The following is a 22,619-nucleotide window of genomic DNA, read 5'->3' as shown; positions in this document are numbered from 1 at the left end:
GCTCATTCCCAGCTTCTGGCAAACAGAGGCTAGGGACGCCATCCCTGCCCATCCTGGCTAATAGCCATTGATGGACCTATCCTCCATGAATGTATCTACTTCTTTTTTAAACCCTGTTATTGTCCTGACCTTCACAACATCCTCTGGCAAAGAGTTCCACAGACTGCCTGTGCATTGCGTGAAGAAATACTTCCTTTTGTTTGTTTTAAACCTGCTGCCTATTCATTTCATCTGGTGACTCCCTGAGTTCTTAAACCCTAGTTCTTGTGTTCGTTCTTAAACCATAACTATTTGATGCAGCTACTGTTAGGTTACCAATCATCTCTAAAAATAATTTTGTTATTAACACATCAGATTAATAAAACCCAAATGATTTTAAACAATCAAATGTACTTTCCCCTGCTTGTGCTCTGTGTTTATTAATATTCTTTATTTGTACTGTGGTAGTCCCCCACTGTGCTAGGAGCTGTGCAAACACACACACACACAAAAAACGCCCGGCCCTGCCCCAAGGAGTTTACAATCAGAGGATGCCCTTCACTCAGTTTGGACACTGAATCAACGGAACTACTGCAAGGGAAGCAAAAGTAGAAATCTTTTCAGGCTTGGGACCTTAAAATAACCACCCTTCTGCCTGCAAGTATTTTGTCATTGTTACAATACCTAAGCTCACTATGGCCACACTCATGCAGTTGGTACCACACAGTGTATCCCACGCTGATCCCACATGGAGACCGCTTCCCATCATACTGATCAGTATTGTCTTGTTAACTGCTGCATCCCCATCTGTCTCTCGGGAGGGTGCTCAGCTGCATAGATTCCGAGGCCAGAAGGGACCACTGTGATCAGCTAGTCTGACCTCCTGCATAACACAGGCCAGAGAACTCCCCAAAACAATTCCTTTTGGAACTAGTGCATATCTTACGAGGAGAGGCTGAGGGAACTGGGCTTGGTTAGTCTGCAGAAGAGAAGAGTGAGGGGGGATTTGGTAGCAGCCGTCAACTACCTGAAGGGGGGTTCCAATGAGGATGGAGCTCTTCTCAGTGATAGAAGAGGACAGGACAAGGAGTAATGGTCTCAAGTTGCAGTGGGGGAGGTCTAGGTTGGATATTAGAAAACGCTATTTCACTAGGAGGGTGGTGAAGCACTGGAATGGGTTATCTAGGGGGATGGTGGAATCTCCATCCTTAGAGGTTTTTAGGGCCCAGCTTGACAAAGCCCTGGCTGGGTTGATTTAGTTGGGGTTGATCCTGCTTTGAGCAGGGGGTTGGACTAGATGACCTCCTGAGGTCTCTTCCAACCCTGATCTTCTATGTTTTTTAAAAAACATCCAATCTGGCTTTAAAAAGAGCCAGTGATGGAGAATCCACTGCAGCCCTTGGTAAATTGTGCCAAGGATTAATTACCCCCACTGTTAAAAATGTCCACCTTATTTCCCAGCTGGATTTGTCTAGTTCCGACTTCCAGCCGTTGGCTTGTGTTATACCTTTGCTAGACCGAAGAGCCCGTTGTCAAATATTTGTTCGCCATACAGGTACTTATGGCCTGTGATGAAATTAACTCCTAAGGGCTAGTCTACACTGGCACCTTAACCTGGTTTGTGTAGTCGCGGCAGAGCTATAAAATAACCCACCTCCACGAGGGGAACAGCTCCCAGCACTGGGGCACGGTCTGCCCTGGCACTTTACAGCTCTGAAACTTGCTGCACTCCGGGGGGTGTTTTTTCCCACCCCTGAGCGAGAAAGTTGCATTGCTGTATAATGCCAGTGCGAATAAGCCCTAACTTTCTCTTTGTTAAACTAACTAGACTGAGGTCCTCCACTCAATCACTATAAGGCCTGTTTTCTAATCCTTTAATCAGTCTTAGGCCTCTTCTCTGGAGCCTCTCCAATGTATCAACTTCTTTTTTGATATTCCAGCCATGAGCACAGTCCGAGAAGGGACCCAGAACAAAATCCAGTTGAAAGGCCCAGGCTACGGTCATTTAAGTTCTCATCCTCTAGTGCAAATCCTGCTGTGTTTGTGTCTCCCGCCCGGCCAGGGAATCTTTACATCCCAGTAAAACACTCGGTTCCCCTTTATTTATGAATTGATTTATTTCCATTTTTATGAAAACTTTTCTATTAACAGTCAGTGCACAATTTTATTTTAACCAAAACAAACATTGAGTTTAACCCAACAGGGCTCCTTGAACACAGACTTCTCCTCTGGGGCCAAGCGGGCAAATAGAAATAGAAATAACAGCTGAATAAATAAAGGGAGAGCAGAGTGAGGAAGCAGAATTGCCTTGTGAATATGTTTCCCACTGAAGTTCTAAAGGGCGTTAGGAAGAAGCTGGAGTTTGAAAGAGCTTCATTGGGTTATCTAAGCTGGATACACGACCTGGTACACCACTGCACTGCTCTGTCCAGAGTGTAGAATACCTCCCCATTGGTGGAAGATGAGGTGTAGCCTTTACCCAAGACCCAAAGGGAGGGGCACACACTCAGATTATTCACTCCGGGCAATTTGAATCTGGTGGGATTCCTTCTCCCCAATGGAAATGCCGCTACTGCCTCCCTGGGGTGAGCCTTGATTTCGGATGGCGGCCACGTCTTCCACCGGTGGAAGGGGGACACCAGCTGTGCGGGCACGCGGGGGGCGGGGTGCCAGCTGAGGGGGATTGTTACTCTCGTGTATGTATTTTGTAGCCTGACCCAAAGTTGAGTATATACAATTGTAATTTGAGGATTAACAGGTTCTTGTTCCAAGATCAGGCCCAGTTAGATTATTGTAAAATTATCATGTAATTTGGAAAAAGAAAAGGAGTACGTGTGGCACCTTAGAGACTAACCAATTTATTTGAGCATAAGCTTTCGTGAGCTACAGCTCACTTCATCGGATGCATTCAGTGGAGTGAGCTGTAGCTCACGAAAGCTTATGCTCAAATAAATTGGTTAGTCTCTAAGGTGCCACAAGTCCTCCTTTTTGCGAATACAGACTGACACGGCTGTTACTCTGAAACATGTAATTTGGGAAACCCGATGTACTATGTAAAAGAATAAATGGGCACAAATCTGACATCAGGAATCATAACATTCAAAAACCGGTAGGAGAACACTTCAACCTCCCTGGCCACTCAATAACAGACTTAAAAGTGGCAATTTTGCAACAGAAAAGCTTCAAAAAAAGATTCCAAGGAGAAACTGCTGAGCTTGAATTAATATGCAAACTAGATACCATTAACTTGGGTTTGAACAGAGACTGGGAGTGGCTGGGTCATTACACATATTGAATCTATTTCCCTAAGTTAAGTATCCTCACACCTTCTTGTCAACTGTCTAAATGGGCCATCTTGGTTATCACTACAAAAGTTTTTTTCTCCTGCTGATAATAGCTCACCTTAACTAATTAGCCTCTTACAGTTGGTATGGCAACTTCCACCTTCTCTGTATGTATGTATCTAGCTACCTGTTCCATTCTGTGCATCGGATGAAGTGAGCTGTAGCTCAGGAAAGCTCATGCTCAAATAAATTGGTTAGTCTCTAAGGTGCCACAAGTCCTCCTGTTCCTACGCAATGACTATCATACAGGGAAGCTGGCTGCATTTCTCTGTCTGCCTGTGGCTCCCGGGAGCCCTCCTCATGACACCCATTATGCACAGGACTAAAGGACTCACCCAGCGGGCCCTGGGGAGCCTGTCCTCCCACCGGGCCCTGCAGCTCCTGTCTCCTGCCCCAGGTGTCCCAAGACACCCCCCAACCCCCCCAGCGGCCACCCGGCTGCCCTTGGACAGGGCTGGCTCCCGGAGCGCCGGTTTTCCTGGGCAGGGAGGGGGCGCTGCGCCGGCTGGGGGGCCAGGTCCCAGAATAACCCCCTCCCCGTGGGGGATCCCCCCGGGCCGAGGGTGCCCCCGGCGGCCCCGCGGGGAGGGGCTGCCCCGGCCCCGGCCCCGGCGCGGGGGCGGCAGGAGGCGGGGAGCTGCTTCCCCCCCGCGGCAGCCGCCGCTCGCTCCCGGCCAGGGCAGCAGCAGGGCTCTGGCGCTGGCTCCGGGGAGATGCGGCTGCCCTGGGAGCGCCCCGGGACCCCCGGCCCCGTGCGGGGCCCGGCGCCGCAGCTCAGCGTCCCCGCAGCCGCGGCCACCGCGCTCCTGCTCCTCCCGGTGAGTGTCCGGGCGGGCTGGGCTGGGGGGTCCGGGCGGGGGGACGGGACGGGAGCCGCTTCCCCGGGAGGGACACGCGCCTGGCCCCGCTCCGGAGCCGCCACGCGTGGGGCTGGGACCGCAGCCCCTGAGTCATCCAGCCCGGGCGAAGCGGAGCCCCCGGGGGTGCGATTCGCCCCCTTCTAGCTCCCTAACAGCCCCTCTACACCCCCAGCTCCCGCCCCCCCGCCGGGCAAAGTCACCCTCTGATTCATGGCACAGAACCCACCGGGACCGCAAGTCCCAGTCAGAGCCTCCGTACCCCAAATGCCCCCTCCCCCGGGCACAGCCCCCCCCATCCCCCCGGGCCATCCCCAGAGCCATGGCACTGAGTGAGCAGGACCCACCGGCACTGCAGTTTGCCCCCTTCCAGCTCTAAATAGCCACACACAATTTCCCCCGTGCAAAGCCACCCTCAGATCATCCAGCAGAGCCCTGGCACTAAGCCAGCAGGACCCGCTGGGATCACAATTCACCTGCTGTCTCCCAAGTAGACCCTCCTCTGCCTCAGTTAATCCCCCCTCCAGGAAAATCACCCACAGATCACCCCACAAACCCTGAACACTGAGTGATCAGACCTCCCCCCAATTGCAGTTCAGCCCCCAAACACCTCCCCAGAGCCGCAATTTTATCTCAAAAAGAAAAGGAGTACTTGTGGCACCTTAGAGCTTTCCTGAGCTCATGCTCAAATAAATTGGTTAGTCTCTAAGGTGCCACAAGTACTCCTTTTCTTTTTGCGAATACAGACTAACACGGCTGTTACTCTGAATTTTATCTCAGGCACTTTCCCCTCAATTCCCCCCACTGACCAAGGAGCTCAGGATTTGACCCTCCATCCTCCTCCAGGATGTAGACAGTCCTGTAGTAACTTTCTCTAGTAACCATCCTGAAATAAGTGATCAGAAAAGCTCCCTCCTCAAATAATCCTGCCATCATTTTTCGGTATAGTCACAGTGCCCTACAAAGCTTATTTCACTGCAGTATCTTTAATAGGCTAACGCAGTGATAGCTGGTCTAGATAACTGAAATTCAGTCTCTGCTTCCCTAATTCCTGGTTGTGGAGTGCCAGGTTACTTTCTCACAGTAGGAATCAGAAATAGCATTTGGGCTAATTCAGTAAATCCTTCTAAATGTTTGCTCAGAGTTTTCCCCTGGGCAATATTTACACAGATTTTTTTCCCCTTAATAACAAGCATCCCATATTGCAAATGCTTTGCTGGACGGATGAGGGAACTAGCTCATCCTGGACTTAAACTTTGCCAGCCAGCTTCCTTTTCCACCCTCGAAGTGCATTAAACTGTGACCTGTAACCCGCAGAGCAATTTTTAGAGATTAACCCCCCCAATGATTCTGCATTGCAGTCCCCATGGTGAGAAAAAAACAGAGATGATCACTCTATCTCCTACCTCTCTAAGTTCATCTTTAACATTCCTTTAAGATAGGTTTGTTGCCTCTTGCTTTGTCTTCTATTTTTATTTAAATATTCAGCCTCTCCCAGGAAAAAAACACTATGTATATGTGAAGAAAATTATACAATGGAATCATATGGTTGATGTTTGTAAAGTGCACTGAAAAACATTTATTGATATTGGAAAACAAATAGGGGAAGGTACAAGCATATTATCTAAGTCTCTGCCTCCATGCTCTCCTTTCTGAGTCCAGGAAACATGGCTTCATGCCAGGCAGAGGAAAAGATGGGCTAGTGAAGGAGAAATAGAGCTCAAGAACAGGTTTGCAGAGTTGGAAAATGAAGAAGGGGCTCAGCAGGTGGTCACTGAAGGTGGAAGGGCAAGGAAGAAGAGAAGAGTGTCTAGTCCTATAGGAAAAGGGGAAGAGTCAATGGAGACTATACCAAATATGAGCCCCAGAAGGATGCAGGATGGGTTGAAGAGGATTACAAGGGAGAATAGGAATGGAAAGAACTTGCAGCCAGAGGGAACAGGGGATAGACTGGAGAATCGCACCGTCACCAGGAAAAGGCAGGTCTACTCCTTACTCCTTACTGAGGGACTCCTTACTGAGAAGAATAGACAGGCCTATAACCGGAGCTGATCCAGAGAATAGAAGGGTGTGCTATCTTCCAGGTGCTAAGATATGGGATGTGGACCTGAGGTTGAAAAGATCCTAAAGGGAGCGGGAAAGAATCCACTGATGGTCCTTCATGTGGGAACAGATGATACCGGTAGATTCTCTCTGGAACGTATCAAGGGAGACTATGCCAGGCTGGGGAAGACGCTTAAGGAAATCAAGGCTCAGGTGATCTTCAGTGGGATTCTGCCTGTTCCTAGAGAAGGGCAACAAAGGTGTGACAAGATTATGACTATCAACAGATGGCTCAGGCAGTGGTGCTATAAGGAGGGCTTTGGGATGTATGGCCACTGGGAGGCATTCATGAACAGAGGACAGTTCTCTCAGGATGGACTTCCTCTGATCAGGGAAGGAAATAGACTTCTAGGATGGAGGCTGGCACAACTGATTAAGAGAGCTTTAAATTAGGAATTTGGGGGAGATGGTTGGGAGATGTCCAGGTAATCTCCACGTCCGATTTTAGCATTGAGAGGGAAGAAAACAAAGTAAGAAAGGATACAGCCGTGGGTAGGAGAATGGACATAAGGAGGAAGGGCAGTGTGGATACCAGTCTAATAGGTCATACTGGCTGTAGAATGTCCGTGCCTAATCGGGTAAAGAATATGAGTGAGGCCAAACAGCAAAAATGAAGATGTTTGTACACCAATGCGAGGAGCCTAGGTAACAAAATGGAGGAACTAGAGCTACTGGTGCAGGAAGTGAAACCAGATATTATAGGGATAACAGAAACAGGGTGGAATAGTAGTCATGACTGGACTACAGCTATTGAAGGGTCTGTGCTATTTAGGAAAGACAGAAATACAAGTAAAGGTGATGGAGTAGCATTGTATATCAATGATGAGGTAGAATGTAAAGAAATAAGAAACGATGGAATGGATAAGACAGAATCCGTCTGCGCAAAAATCACATTGGGGAAGAAAACTACTAGATCCTGCCCTGTGATAGTGCTTGGGGTGTACTAGAGACCGCCGGGATCTAATTTGGATATGGATATAGCCCTGTTTAATGTTTGGATATGGATAGAGCCCTCCTTATTGTTTTTAATGAAGTAAATACTAATGGAAACTGCGTGATCATGGGAGACTTTAACTTCCCAGATATAGACTGGAGGACAAGTGGTAGTAATAATAATAGGGCTCAGATTTTCCTAGATGTGATAGCTGATGGATTCCTTCATCAAGTAGTTGCTGAACCGACAAGAGGGGATGCCATTTTAGATTTGGTTTTGGTGAGTAGTGAGGACCTCATAGAAGAAATGGTTGTAGGGGACAACCTTGGTTCGAGTGATCATGAGCTAATTCAGTTCAAACTGAATGGAAGGATAAACAAAAATAAATCTGTGACTAGGGTTTTTGATTTCAAAAGGGCTGACTTTCAAAAATTAAGGAAATTAGTGAGGGAAGTGGATTGGACTGAAGAATTTATGGATCTAAAGGCAGAGGAGACCTGGGATTACTTCAAGTCACAGCTGCAGAAGCTATCGGAAGTCTCCATCCCAAGAAAGGGGAAAAAATTCATCTGCAGGAGTTGTAGACCAAGCTGGATGAGCAAGGATCTCAGAGAGGTGATTAAGAAAAAGCGGAACACATACAGGGAGTGGAAAAAGGGAGGGATCAGCAAGGAAAGCAACCTTATTGAGGTCAGAACATGTAGGGATAAAGTGAGAAAAGCTAAAAGTCAAGTAGAGTTGGATCTTGCAAAGAAAATTAAAACCAATAGTAAAAGGTTCTGTAGCCATATAAAAAAGAAGAAAACAAAGAAAGAAGAAGTGGGACCGCTAAACACTGAGGATGGAGTGGAGGTTAAGGATAATTTAGGCATGGCCCAATATCTAAACAAATACTTTGCCTCAGTCTTTAATAAGGCTAATGAGGATCTTAGGGATAATGGTAGTATGATAAATGGGAATGAGGATATGGAGGTAGATATTACCATATCTGAGGTAGAAGCGAAACTCGAACAGTTTAATGGGACTAAATCAGGGGGCCGAGATAATCTTAATCCAAGAATATTAAAGGAATTGGCACATGAAATTGCAAACCCATTAGCAAGAATTTTTAATGAATCTGTAAACTCAGGGGTTGTACCATATGACTGGAGAATTGCTAACATGGTTCCTATTTTTAAGAAAGGAAAAAAACGGGACCTGGGTAACTACAGGCCTGTTAGTTTGACATCTGTAGTATGCAAGGTCTTGGAAAAAATTCTGAAGGAGAAAGGTCAATGGTAAATGGGACAAAATACAACATGGTTTTACAAAAGGTAGATTGTGCCAAACCAACCTGATCTCCTTTTTTGAGAAAGTAACAGATTTTTTAGACAAAGGAAATGCAGTGGATCTAATTTACCTAGATATCAGTAAGGAGTTTGATACAGTGCAACATGGGGAATTATTAGTTAAATTGGAAAAGATGGGGATCAATATGAAAATTGAAAGGTGGATAAAGAATTGGTTAAAAGGGAGGCTACAGCGGGTCGTACTGAAAGGTGAACTGTCAGACTGGAGGGAGGTTACCGCTGGAGTTCCTCAGGGATCGGTTTTGGGACCAATCTTATTTAATTTTTTTATTACTAACCTCGACACAAAAAGTGGGAGTGTGCTAATAAAGTTTGCAGATGATACAAATCGAAGCTGGGAGGTATTGCCAATTTAGAGAAGGACCGGGATATCATACAGGAGGATCTGGATGACCTTGTAAACTGGAGTAATAGTAATAGGATGAAATTTAATAGTGAGAAGTGTAAGGTCATGCATTTAGGGATTAATAACAAGAATTTTAGTTATAAGCTGGGGTGATGCATCAGTTAGAAGTAAGGGAGGAGGAGAAGGACCTTGGAGTATTGGTTGACCACAGGATGACTGTGAGCCGCCAATGTGATATGGCGGTGAAAAAAGCTAATGCGGTCTTGGGATGCGTCAGATGAGGTATTTCCAGTAGAGATAAGGAGTTGTTAGTACCGTTATACAAGGCATTGGTGAGACCTCATCTGGAATACTGTGTGCAGTTCTGGTCTCCCAGGTTTAAGAAGGATGAATTCAAACTGGAACAGGTACAGAGAAGAGCTACTAGGATGATCCGAGAAATGGAAAACCTGTTTTAAGAAAGGAGACTCAAGGAGCTTGGCTTGTTTAGCCTAACCAAAAGAAGGTTGAGGGGAGATATGATTGCTCTCTATAAATATATCAGAGGGATAAATACCGGAAAGGGAGAGGAATTATTTAACCTCAGTACCAATGTGGACACAAGAACAACTGGCCATCGGGAAGTTTAGACTTGAAATTAGATGAAGGTTTCTAACCATCAGAGGAGTGAAGTTCTGGAATAGCCTTCCAAGGGAAGCAGTGGGGGCAAAAGACCTATCTGGCTTCAAGATTAAACTCGATAAGTTTATGGAGGAGATGGCATGGTGGGATAACATGATTTTGGCAATTAATTGATCTTTAACTATTCATGGTAAATAGGCCCAATGGCCTGTGATGGGATGTTAGATGCGGTGGGATCTGAGTTACTACAGAGAATTCTTTCCTGGGCATCTGGCTGGTGAATCTTGCCCACATGCTCAGGGTTCAGCGGATCACCATATTTGGGGTCGGGAAGGCATTTTCCTCCAGGGCAGATTGGAAGAGGCCCTGAGGGTTTTTTGCCTTCCTCTGTAGCATGGGGCACGGGTCACTTGCTGGAGGATTCTTTGCTCCTTGAAGTCTTTAAACCATGATTTGATGACTTCAATAGCTCAGACATAGGTGAGAGGTTTATTGCAGGAGTGAGTGGGTGAGATTCTGTGGCCTGCATTGTGCCGGAGGTCAGACTAGATGATCGTAATGGTCCCTTCTGACCTTAATATCTATGAATCTATGAATCTCTCCTGACCTTTGCCTTCCTTTCCATACCCCTTCCCAGACTTCTGCGCTACATTTGCCTCTCATCTCCCACCTCCCAAACTCTAGCCCAGCCAAGTACCTGCAGTGAGGTCAGTTTACAGTTATACACGTTTATATTGTAAATGTTGCTTTTTATACACTTAATCATTGTTTCTTTTTTTAATGGTCTGACCAGTCCACCCCCAAAACACTGAAAGGCACTTCTTTTCAGCAAGGCTAACAGAACACAACAAATCTGATGTTTCTAGACTAAGCCATTTTAGAGATATGATGAGCCACAAAAAAAAAAAAAAAAGTGTTTGTTTGTTCCCCAAAGTAATTGACAGCAAAATTTTCAGAACACCCTATCTTTGGATTTATTTTCTTTTGCCAAACTTTCCATAAGTACGTAAATAAATAATATTAAAATGGATGAGGAGGAGAATGCAAAATTTCAGGAAGATCAGTTTCTTTGGTGGGGAAGTTGAGTGCGTGTGTGTGTGTGTCTTTGTGTTTCTTGTGGGGGAAGCAGAGGTTTGGATGTGTAGAAAACTGGGTTTATAATGGAGAGCTAACTTCAGCCTTAACTATGGAATGCTGCTGCTGCCCCAAAATAATAATTAATACATGGCACTTACAGGTGTTTTAATTTTTTTAATCCCTGGATCTCAAAGTATTTCACAAAAGTGTGACTTGCTATCCCTGTTTTACAGATGGAGAAACTGTAGCACAGAGAGATTATGACCAACCATTTCAAACTTTGGCTCCAATCCAGCAAAGCCCTTAAGCATATACTTAACTTTAAATACTTAAATTGTCCCACTGAAGTTAGAGGACTATTTGCCTTTGGGGAATTAAGTACATGTGTAATTGTTTGCAAGATCAGGACCTTACACACCTAAATAAAAGTGGCTTGATTTACAGAGAGGACGGAGCAATCAGATTTCCACAAGAGTTGTGTGTTCTTAGCACTTCTAAAATGAGGCCACTTTTGATATAGATTTGGGCATACAACTTAAAAAGGATGGTTTAAATGATTTAGTCAAGGTCACATAGCAAATCAGTGGTGGAGCTGGGAATGCAACTCTATACTTACATTTTCTAACAAACTCTTATGTATGATGTACTAGAAATTTTATACACATAAAGGCAATGAAAAGAAGAATAAAAAATGGTGACTAAGTCCTTGTGACCTTTCTGATATAAAGCCTTTGCGGAGCACGCAGGGTTTTTGGGAGAGTTTTCATTTTAAAACAACCCAACAAAACAATTTTTGAATCAGAAGAGAAAACATGATGGTCTGTTAAACTTAAAATTTATATGCCCTCCTGTAACTGAAAAACAGCCATGGCAATTTGAACAATATCTGGTAAGTGATGGTAGTTTACAACCATTCTTTGACTGAGTGCCAAATTTCAGTCTAGGTTTGAATTAATGTAAAATAAGTGTTTTATAATAAGAACTTAACCAGCATTGCTACAATATTTTGGCAGGGTTTTCCTTTGTAGCCATAGCATAGCAATTACAGTGCATTCACAGAAAACAGTTTTAAGTGGGGGGAAATTGTTCGCATAAATCAATCAGGAGTTTTGCTTTGAAATGTTTCAGTGAATGAATGAAATCCATGGGTACACTTAGCCAGGGGGGAAATAACCTTTAGCCTTTGTCCTTGTGAGACGTCTGCCAAAAATTTACTACCACTTGGAGAGAAAAAATAATTGATAAACCCTCTAAATTCTTAGGCTCCAGTCCTGCAAACTGATTCCCATGTGTGAATCTTTATGCCCATGGGGAACCACAGTGATATCAATGGAGCTCTGTTCAGGAGCAGGATTCTGTCTAGATCTCATTGTGGGGTCAAAGCCTGTAGAGACAGATTTGTCCTCACCCCCACACCATACTTACAGCCCCTACTGCTATCAGAGAGTCATTGTGCATGTGTATCTGAGGGAAGAATTTTGCCCCGAAGGTGAATTCTGCATTATTCTAAGGCATTATTAAACTTAATAATCATCCTTTCATGTGTTAATGATTAGTACAGAAGTGTGCTATGAATCTGATTATTTTAGATTTCTGAAAATGATTCACAATAAAAATGATAAGTTAATGGGATACTGTCAACTTTAAAAAAATCACGTTTGCCCCCTAGTTTATGAAACCCGAAAGAATTTTAGAAATATCATAATAGATATGACCTTTTCACTCTGTCGGTAAATTGTTCACTTTCTGATTTTTGTTCTGAGCTCCGGTGGTATAAATAGAGTGGTTGGCTTCACTTTGGAATCTGGTCAGTTTCTAGTTAATGTCACTTTGTGTCCGTCTATACTGCAGCTGGGAGTGAGACTGCCAACCTGGGTAGATGGACTTGCACAAGCAGGGCTCAAGTTAGTACACTCAAAACAGCAGTTTGGACACTGTGGCTCAGGCTTCGCGTGGGCTCTCAAGTGGCATGAGAGACCAAGCTCCCTTCCCACTGGTGCTTTTAGCATACTAGCTCAAGCATCTGTCTCCCTGGGCTGGGAGGCTCACTCTCAGTTGCAATGTAGAGTTACCCTTTCAGTTGTCATGATGCTGCCATGTTTGGATTGCAAACACAACAGGGAATTTTTGTTTGGGAAAATAAACTGTCTCCTTCGGAATAAAAATAAAATGACAGCTCTTCCATTGGGTTAAGTATTTTTGCAAAAGCTTATTCTTCCTCTCAGTACCTATAAACTGAATTAAGTGGACCTTGCCCTGTTACACACATCTTTTTCTACCCTCGTTTTCTAATAACCTACACCAGTTTGAGCATACTTGTATTCTGCAGATTGCCCTTTAAAGGCTAACTTGATTCTTGTATCTAAGGAGTTGGAGCTGTCCAGCAAAACACAAAAATCCCTAGCACTTCCTGGTTTTATATCTTCAAAGCACTGCATAAACATTAACATCACGTTTTTGCCTTTTTATAATCTAGCCTTGGAAGTTATGCATTTTCATCTAGATATCCTGATCAACTCCCCAATAAAAATATAATTCATGTATTTACTGATAAGTCCTTTGTATCTTGGTAGATTTGAAAATATCTGTATTATTTAGAATCAGGCTAGATTTGGATAAACAGTTTTTCCAGAAAAGTTTAATAAACTTAGCCTTAGCCGTTGTTACTAAGGAGAAACTATGTATGTATAGGTGAATAAACAGAAGCTGGTCAGTTAGCAGTGTGACTACCATTGAATAAAAGAGTTTCTTTTTCCAGTCATTGGTGGCAAAAATTGCAGGTTAATGTCATCAGATGGTGTCTACATTTATGCAGATTATATTTTCAGTTTCTGAAGCGGGGAGGGGTTGATAGACATTTCTTGCAGTGTTCTTTCTGTTGATTAAAAAGGGGTGTCTTAGCACATCATGCTTCCTAGCTGGGTAAATTCAGTAGCATTCTGAGGCTGGGGGAATTTGGATCAGACCTTACAAACAGAGGTCCTGTCTGCTTTGTGTGCATGGACAGAATTCATGTTACTTTGGACGTGTGTGATTTGGGGATGCTAGTGGGTTTTCCATTTTGTCCTGAAGGGCTGAGACTCGTGATTGTCCGGATCTGGGAGTGAGTTCCAGATTTGAGAGTCAGTTGCTTAACTGCTCACACAAGGCTCATTCTTGAGGCTGGCAGCCCCCTTGTAGAACTAACTGCATAGAACGCTTGGAATCTGTCAGCATTTTGGAATGATCAAATTAAAACCAATGTTTGGGATACAATTTCTGTGTGTTTGCACCCAACAAAAAGAAAATGCTTTTGGCATTTTTGGGTGCTTAAATGTACTCCTTTGACAGCACTATTTAAATGGTGTAAGAAAACAAAACTAATTAAAACTCTGTAAAGTTCAGAGTAATCCTGATGGAATTACTAACAGCTCTCTTGGTTGAGTTTGCAAGGAAAATAAATAGTGACCAATGTAGATGGAGTTTAAAAGACATTTGTTCTCCCACTGCAATATTAAACTCTTGCCCTGCTACTGCTAGTTTAATATGCCGGGGCTGGAATGCAGCCATCTTCCCCCAGGGGCTGTGTTGTAATTTCTCTTACTATTACATGAGTGCTTGGGGTGGTGGAGGTGTTCTGAGTAGTGTAGTTCTGCATTGTGTTGTGTGGAGGCTGCCTCCTGCTGGGTTGTCTTTTCAGACGGAAAGGCAAGTGGAGTGGCTGAAGAATAGTTGAATTGATAACAGTGATTTTTGCAGAACAACCTGCTTTCCTAATCAGTGTTAAAATGCACGTGGACACCAATTCCGGCACCCTGGACAGGCGGTGGGGATTGATCCCAGGATCGAGAAGCATGAGGCTTGCTGCTTGAATTAACGCATCAGGTTCATCAACCTAGTGGCAGTGGCAGATTTAAAAAGCTTTTCTACAGAGGAGCAAAGACCCACGCTGGTTTAATGTGGGCTACGCAAGCAAATGAACAGTTATACCTGCTGGCCCAGATCCAGTGCTGTGCTTTGCAGAATGGACAGCATGGGTGCAGCTTTTCTGAATTCCAGTCCCTAGAGCAACTTAAAGCAGCCCCAGGCCTCCACCATGTCCCTCTGCTAGAGCTGTGAATGAGGGTGACGCAGGGCCACCCATGCTATGCCACCGAGTGCAGTCCCGAGGGGGCAGTGCTGTCCTTCCTATGGCCTCTTTACATGGTAGCCAGGGACAGGGTCGGGGCCAATATCTTTAACGCATGGGGATATGGTATTTTCTTTTCACATCAGCACCAAGTTACAGTCTCTGCCTTGTTTGAATAAAGCACAGAGTATTATTATGAAGAATTAAAGAAGTGAGCGTTGCTAGTTATTGTTCAGGGTCTGCCCTTCAACCCCTGAACATAACTCAAAAGTAGTGGAAATTGCTCAGGGAAGTTGTGAAGGACCCGCAACCCTTCCAGGTGCTGAACGTGACCCCGCCAGCCCATGGAGTGAAGGACGAGGCTCCTGAAGGATGTGCCAGTGTAACGCTGACAGACCCAGGTCGGCGGGCGCGATTGAACCTGGGACCTCTGGAGCTTAGTGCAGGAGCCTCTGTCACATGAGCTAAGAGCCAACTGGCTGTTAGCTAAGGCTGTAGAGCAGACTCATTTAACTCTCTCTCTCTAAGTGGTCTCGGTGCCACTAGATGGGACACAACACGACACCCAGGAGGTATGTGGGTTACAACAGCACACCATGTTTCCACTAGATTGTTGGCAGGAAAAGATCATAGCTCCTATACCCCCAGCAGGCAGAGTATGATGAGACTTTTGGGGGTGGGGGAGACTTGATCGGATGAGTCCAATATAGGGATCAGTCAGAACAGTTCCCCTTTAGAGGCTCTAATTCAGGAAAGCACTTAAGCACATGCTTAATTTTAAGCATGTTAGGTATTCCATGCCTCTTCAGGGAAGTATTTAAGCAGATGCTTAATGTAAGCTCGTGGTGGTGAGTCCCACAGACTTTAATGGGATCTAAAGAATGTGCTTATAATTCAGCATGTGCTTACTTGCTTTGCTGTATGGTGACCTTACTCAAGATCTTCCCATTCCAGGCAGGTTTATATTCTCTGTTCTGTGTTGCGTGGCTGCACAGAGGCGATGCTGTGTGAGAACTGAAGAACACTGGTTTGACCGTAAGAACGTAACACACCCATTAGCCAGTAGTTTGCCTAAGTTGTATGTAAATGAGAAGGAGAGGCACAATTGAAAACGATAATGCCTATTTCTTATAGAGGGCTTTTCATCAGCAGATCTCAAAGCCCCTGTGAAGCATTATTGTCTGTACTCTAAACATGGGGAACTGAGGCACAGAAAGGCTAAGTGACTTGTCCAGGGTCACACTGGAAGTCCATGGCAGAGCAGGGAATTGAATCAGGTTCTCCTGTGTTCAAAGGCAGTGCCATAACCACTGGGCTATCCTTCCCTTCCTAAGAAGTTGCATGAGTTGATGGAATTTAGATAAGAGATGATGGAGATTTTTTTTCTTAAGAGAACTACACTGGCATTTCTTCTTTTTTTTTTTTTTTTTTCGGAGTATCTTTTGAGGGCTGAGTTAAGCAAGCTAATTTAATTTAAGTGAGCTAATTCACTAGCTTTTCCTCTCTGAGTAGCTGGGTTTGAGTCTTAGGCCACAAATCAAAATGAGTTGTGAGGTTGAGCAGGACATTGGTTTACAGAATCAAACCACTACGTACCGCAAAATGCGGCTATATTAGCAAACTTGGGTTAGTAGGTTCAGAAGGATCAGGGATTCTTGGAACCAGGGCTGAGGTACATCAACATGGCCATGTGAGGAAGACTTCCTATGCTGGGCTACTGGCGTATGGCCTGCACTTTAACGAGCCGCTCATTCCCACACAGGTGTTCAGTAAAAGAAAACATAAGTGCCTAACGGAAATAGGGGTGGTATAAACCTCATTAGACTTTTGCAAAAAGGCAGGTGGACCACCGCAGCTCTGCTCTCATGAGGGAAGAGTAACTGCTCAATCAGCGGGCTTGGCTTTGCTTTTGTCGCACTGCACTCTTTAACTAATTGTGTTTTCAGAGGGAAGGAAGACACTGCTCCACTAACCTGTTCTTCTCTGGACATAAACTAGTCATTTTTATATTTAATTGGGCAGTTGCTCTGAGCAGCTCCTTTAGGATTTTGTTCGCCTCTATGTGTTTCAGAAAGCAGGTACTTTTCTTCAAGTGAACACTTGATCTCCTTGTGACGGGAGAGCTTAGCATTAATGAGGTTAAAAGCTGTCTTTGATTTAAGGGACGTTCTTGAATTAATTTCTTATTACTTGGTTTATTAAAAAAAAAAGAGAAAGAGAAAGTCCTTCCTGATTTGAGTCCTGCAGATCAAACCTACAAGATAACACATTGCTCTGTACTAAAGCAAGATTTCAGTGGTGCTTAAATATAAATAAAGGGCTCAAGTTAGAAGCCCCGCCACCTCTGGAAATATTACTACAGCCAATGGGATTTCTACATATGGAATAGTTGCAGCTGGGGGCCTTGAAAATGAAAAGCATCAGCTGACTGATTAAAACATAGGTTGCATGCACTTCGTAGAATCATAGAATATCAGGGTTGGAAGGGACCTCAGGAGGTCATCTAGTCTAACCCCCTGCTCAAAGCAGGACCAATCCCCAACTAAATCATCCCAGCCAGGGCTTTGTCAAGCCGGGCCTTAAAAACCTCTAAGGAAGGAGATTCCATCACCTCCCTAGGTAACGCATTCCAGTGCTTCACCACCCTCCTAGTGAAAAAGTTTTTCCTAATATCCTAAACCATAATAACTTAAACCTCCCCCACTGCAACTTGAGAACATTACTTCTTGTTCTGTCAACTTAAAGTTATTCCAGTGGGTTGCCTCTTAATCTGACCAAAGTGTGGAATAGAAAGGGGTAATTTTAAATTGTTGGATGCCAAGTAATTTTATTTTAAAAATTACCAACTATGTTTAGTTTAGAGAAACAAGAAATGGTAGACGTTTATTAGTAACTGTTTCTCTTATTGCCAGTTCAGGGATGTGACTGCCAGTATTTTACATACCTAGGGGACACCACAATTAAAACAAAGCAAAATAATCACAATTTTTAACCATGGCTATTTTATTATTAAAGGTGTGTGTGTGGGGGGGAAGCATTAAACCGATACAAATGACAGAACACGAGTGATAAACTAGTTACTCCCATTACAGTCTCGTCTCTGTGTCTCTCCGGAGAGTTTTAAGAGACATTACACCTTTGAGAATGAACCACTTCTGGGGGCATTCTTTGTTTGGGAAGTTAAGACCAAAGTATATTATTTCCTAAATTTACTGTGAGCCCAGCTTAGTATCTCATTGATACGTAAACTCTTTATAAGTGGGTAAAATAATTTGTTAAAGGGCGGGTGGGTCTTTTTTGGCATTTCATTGATAACGTAAACAGTTTATACTTGGGCAAAGTAAGCAATCTTAACTAGATCCTATGAAACTGAAGGAAATATTTCAATCAGTTATTTAGAAGATGCTATTTAAGGAGCTGCCTTGAGACAGGCCAATTACAAATATTAAGAATCTTTAATTAAATTCCACTGTTTCTCTCTTTACCAATGTTTAGCTCCTATATCCTCTCCAAGAATACTTGGTCTAACCATTTGTTAATTAATAGGCAGAACTGTTAGTGTCTTCAGTTACAATAGTATTTCCATATCCTAATAAAATCTTTACAAGTGTTTTAAGTCTAGTCCCTTGGCAGTGTCTTAGTTAACTTCTCACCAATCCATGCTGAAGTCCTGTTGAAGTTTTCCTAGGGTTGGTTTCTTCTTGAGTCTTTTCTCTGCTTTTCTGAGCTGTCTGCTGTAGCTTGCTTGTAGAGATGGACAGGATAAGTTGATGAGCAATGTGTGTGTTTGAGCATGGTAGCGGGGAGCATGTGAGATGGGTGCTCTCTTCAGAGCTTTTATACCCTTCTTCCTATTTTGATGAAACTATAGGAAAACACATCTCTTTCAGGCTTGTTTAGATTCAAAGCTGGTTGCTGACATTCTTTTTTTGCTTAAGTACCTTCGTGGGTTGTCCTTAGGAGCCTCTTCATCATATGAATAAGTAGTTTGTTAATGCATATGTTCATTAGGGTCGTAATTCTTTCTTTCCAGTTCTATTTCCTATGTCTTTGTGGCAGGAGATTCACAGAAGATCCTTAAGTTTAGAATTTAACTTTCTTTGTATTCAGTCCATTTTCTGTGATATTCCTTCCGTTTTATTAGAGTTTAACAATTCTCAAAACAATCCTTTAAAATTAAATAATTCTTAAAGAAAGACTTTAGGTTAAATAGTTATTAAATAAGTTGTTGAGTCTGTATGACAATTTTTGGAAAGATGATTCTTCTTGTCATCCTGAGTTGGGTGAGGGGGTGGCTTGAGCACTGCCAGTAATTAATTAAGTCTTAATTAATACAGATATATTTAAATGGCTTCTTACATGAGTAATTAGTTTAGAAAGATCATTAGAAAGCATTTTACCATTTACTTAACAAAGATATTAGGAAATTACATTAGATGCTTTGCATTCAGTTAAAATACTTGCAAATATGCCATTCAAAATGATTCGCCATTGAAGAAATGAACAAAGTTGTAAAACATTTCCAATGACACATTTTTTCCTAGAAGCTATTCTGAATGAAAATTTTACAGTAATTATAAAATTCATTTCAGCACGTATATTTCTGCCATTCTTTGTGTGGGTCTACTTCGTTTTTCTTGGGAGGGTGAAAAAGCCCACTTCACACCTAAATTTATTGTTCTGACAACACAACCCTACATTTCTTTTCGCAATCAATCCTTTCCTAAAACATTCATGTTTTTCATGGTTTGTTTCCTTGGTACCAGCTGTACCAAACTGGTATTTTATACAAGAGTTAGCTGTCCTGTTCTAGATAAGAAACTCTTTGCAGTTATAAACATGGGTTTATGGCAAAGAAGGGTGATCACCCTGATATTTGGTTTGTTTTGGGGTGACAGAAAACAGAAACTTCCTGCAATATCTCTAGTCAGGCTGAACATTTTATAACATAACTAACTAAAACATACACAGGTATTGGCATATTTCCAAGTATCCTGCCTTTAACATACTTGTAGCTATATCTTAATATTCGATAAAGGTGCAAACAAATTTGTAACAACCTAATATTTAAAAAATAAATTATAATGATTTTATTAATATCATTTTTGCATCATCATTGAGCTCTTTCCACCACAAAGGGTGTTGCTCCATGCATTGCTCTTTACCGCCGATGCTGAAAGGAGCTCTGCCACCTGTTTGTCAGAGTCTTGGGGAAGATGGTTAGGGACTCTACAATGAGAGAAAGGAGAAGGGCAGGTCGTGGGTGGGCTTCAGGAGTGGATAGCTAAGACGAGGGGAATTTCACATTATTCTCCCTCATATGCACGCACACACTCAGGGGAGATTTTCTTTAACAGGTAAGACAGCCAGATGCTATGTTAGATTACGTGCTATGAATACGATCCTATGGGTGGATCCTAGAGGTAGCCATTGGCTGGCGAACCCCATTCTAATGTAGCACGACTGCATGGGAGTTGGGGAAGGAGAGTCCCCGGGAACACATGGCTGGTGTAGAAGTACAGGGCTTTTGTCTGGATGACAGGGCTTTGGCATCTGCAGAGTTTCAGAGCCTGTCCAGTGGCCTGTTCCAACGGGAAGCAGGGAATCCAAATGTAACAATTGGAAAGGGGAAGAGGAATCTTCAGTTTGTGAAAGATAAGAAACGAGCCTTTTCACAATCCATTACAGATGCACAGAGCTCACCCCTTTGATAAGATTTCTGAACGGAAGCATCTCCAATCCCATTCTCTCTGAGGGGATTCTCTCTGAATTATAACACCAAAGTGTTGCTGTCGGGAAGTAAGTGGATTTGAAAAGCTGAACGAGAGCTTGATAAACAACTTTCAATCTACAGACCTGGTAAAGTGATTGTAACAAAGCCTCTTTTCACTTTCTGAGAGTGAAGGACCTTCTGGAAAGTAGACTCATGGAGACTATGATTATTGCATGTTCTGTGACCTAAAACCATCCAAATATATTGCTTTGGACAGAGGATTAGTTGATCTTGTTTTGCCAAAATAATAAACCGCAGAGGTCCCAAAGAGCTGTTATGATTAGAGATGGGCAAAAAAAATGGTGGACAAAACATTTTTCATTGCAAAAGGCAGATTTGGTGAAAAACACTGAAACATTTTTCAATTTCAAGTTGAATTCATCAGATTGTTTTGGTTGAAAACAAACAACATTCTGAAAGAGTTTGAATGTTTTGTTTTGACATTTTTGAAACAAAATGTTTCAACTTTTACAGTGTCTTTTTGTTTAGAACTTTACTTCCATTTCATTTTTTTAAAGGTAATAAAAAGCCTCAAACAAAATGAAATGTCTCAGATTGAGTCAAACAAAATGTTTTGTTAGTGGATAGTGGATGTTTTGTTAGTGGTTAGTGGATAGTTCTCTGAAAATTTCAGCTTAATGCACAGCAGAAGTCCAAAAGGCTAACAGTGTTCCTCCTGGGAGAATTCTGCGCCACTGTGCACATGTAGCAGTCATGCCCCCCTCAGATTTCTTTGCTTCCCAGCAGAAAATGAAGGAGAAGCAAAGGAAAGCCGCAAGAGCGGTCATGTGCCCCTCCCCAGCAGTGCGGGCGCGTCATTTTGGGCACCTAGAGCAGCCAGCAAAGAGGTAAATCACTGTGGGAGGGAGGGAGGGAGAGGGCAGGGCTGAGGACACACTATCAGGTGGCTCCTACGCCGGGATCAGCTGCTAGTCCTGGCTGGGCTGGGGGAGGGGGAAGACAGGACTTCCTCTTCCCCGGCAAGGAGTGTCCAGGGGCGGGGCCAGGGCCAGGTCAGATCCACCCCCAGAAACCTTCCCCAGCTGCAGGAAGCTCTGCCCCCCAGCTTCCTGCACACGTTGCTCCTCAGCCGCGGGGGGACAGGTCACTGTATGGGGAGCTGCTCCCCCATCTGCCCAACCCCCATGCATCCAGAGCCCCCCTTCACCCAGACCACCCCCTGCTGAGCCTCTTGCACTCCAACTCCCACCCCACTGAGCCCCAACCAGCTGCACCCAGACCTCCACCCCACCAAACCCCACTTGCCCTACTGGGATCCGGGAAGGGGGCGGGAAAAGCCTGTCCACTGCTAAAGGATCCCCGCCCAGCCTAAGAGGGGGATCCACAGGACCGGGACACCAAATAAATCTGGGGGACAACTAATGAAATAACAGGGACAGGAGTGCGGGGAAAGGGTCAAACGACGGGAACCGGATGGGGACACCGAGCAGAGAACCCTGGACAGCGCCCACTGCTCCTCAAAGGCGTCAAGGGAGCCCAGAGGAACTCTGCCCCGATACGTGAATGGACTAAGGATCGGAAATAGGCCCCACCGTCACAGGAGACTCCATCGGCCAACCTCCTCACTCTGGTTTTATAGATGGCCATTTTAGCTAGGGCCAGGAGGAGGTTGACCAGGAGATCCCGTGACTTTGTGGGGCCACGGATAGGGAGTGCATAAATAAGAAGGTGAGGGGAGAAGTGCAACCAAAAACATAATAAAATATTTGTGAGGAGCCGGAATAGGGGCTGCAGCCTGGCACACTCCAGATATACATGTGCCAGGGTTTCCCTCATGCCGCAAAAGGGGCAGGTGTCTGGGATAGAGGTGAACCACACCAAGAATACACCCATGCTCATGGCTCCGTGAAGGAGCCACCAACTGATATCCCCTGCGGGCCTCGGGACCAAGGTGGAATATAGGCTGGCCCACCGGGGCTCCTCACCCTCCAAAGGTGGCAGGAGGTCCCGCCATTTTGTACTGGGGCAGGACACCAGGGTGAGGGCATGTAGGGTGTGGAGCACAAGCATGTATAGATGTTTCCTTGGTGCGGTTTGGAAACAGACAGCTGCAGCTCGTGCAGCCAGGTCACAGTGAAGGGGTCAGGGGGTCAGTTGGGTCCACGGG

General features: G+C 44.2%; 1 protein-coding gene across 1 annotated transcript in view; it reads left to right on the top strand.

Annotated features, from left to right (window-relative positions):
• Positions 1-4,036: 4,036 nt before the first annotated feature.
• The window catches only part of CRHR2 (corticotropin releasing hormone receptor 2), a 255,839-nt gene continuing 237,256 nt past the window's right edge, over positions 4,037-22,619 (top strand). Inside the window, exon 1 of the mRNA XM_077809521.1 lies at positions 4,037-4,141. Coding sequence (XP_077665647.1) covers positions 4,037-4,141 — 105 coding nt within the window. The remainder of the gene's footprint in view (positions 4,142-22,619) is intronic.

Source organism: Eretmochelys imbricata, chromosome 2 (assembly GCF_965152235.1).
Source record: "Eretmochelys imbricata isolate rEreImb1 chromosome 2, rEreImb1.hap1, whole genome shotgun sequence".
NCBI lineage: Eukaryota > Metazoa > Chordata > Testudines > Cheloniidae > Eretmochelys > Eretmochelys imbricata.
This window is presented reverse-complemented; position numbering and strand designations above follow the sequence as displayed.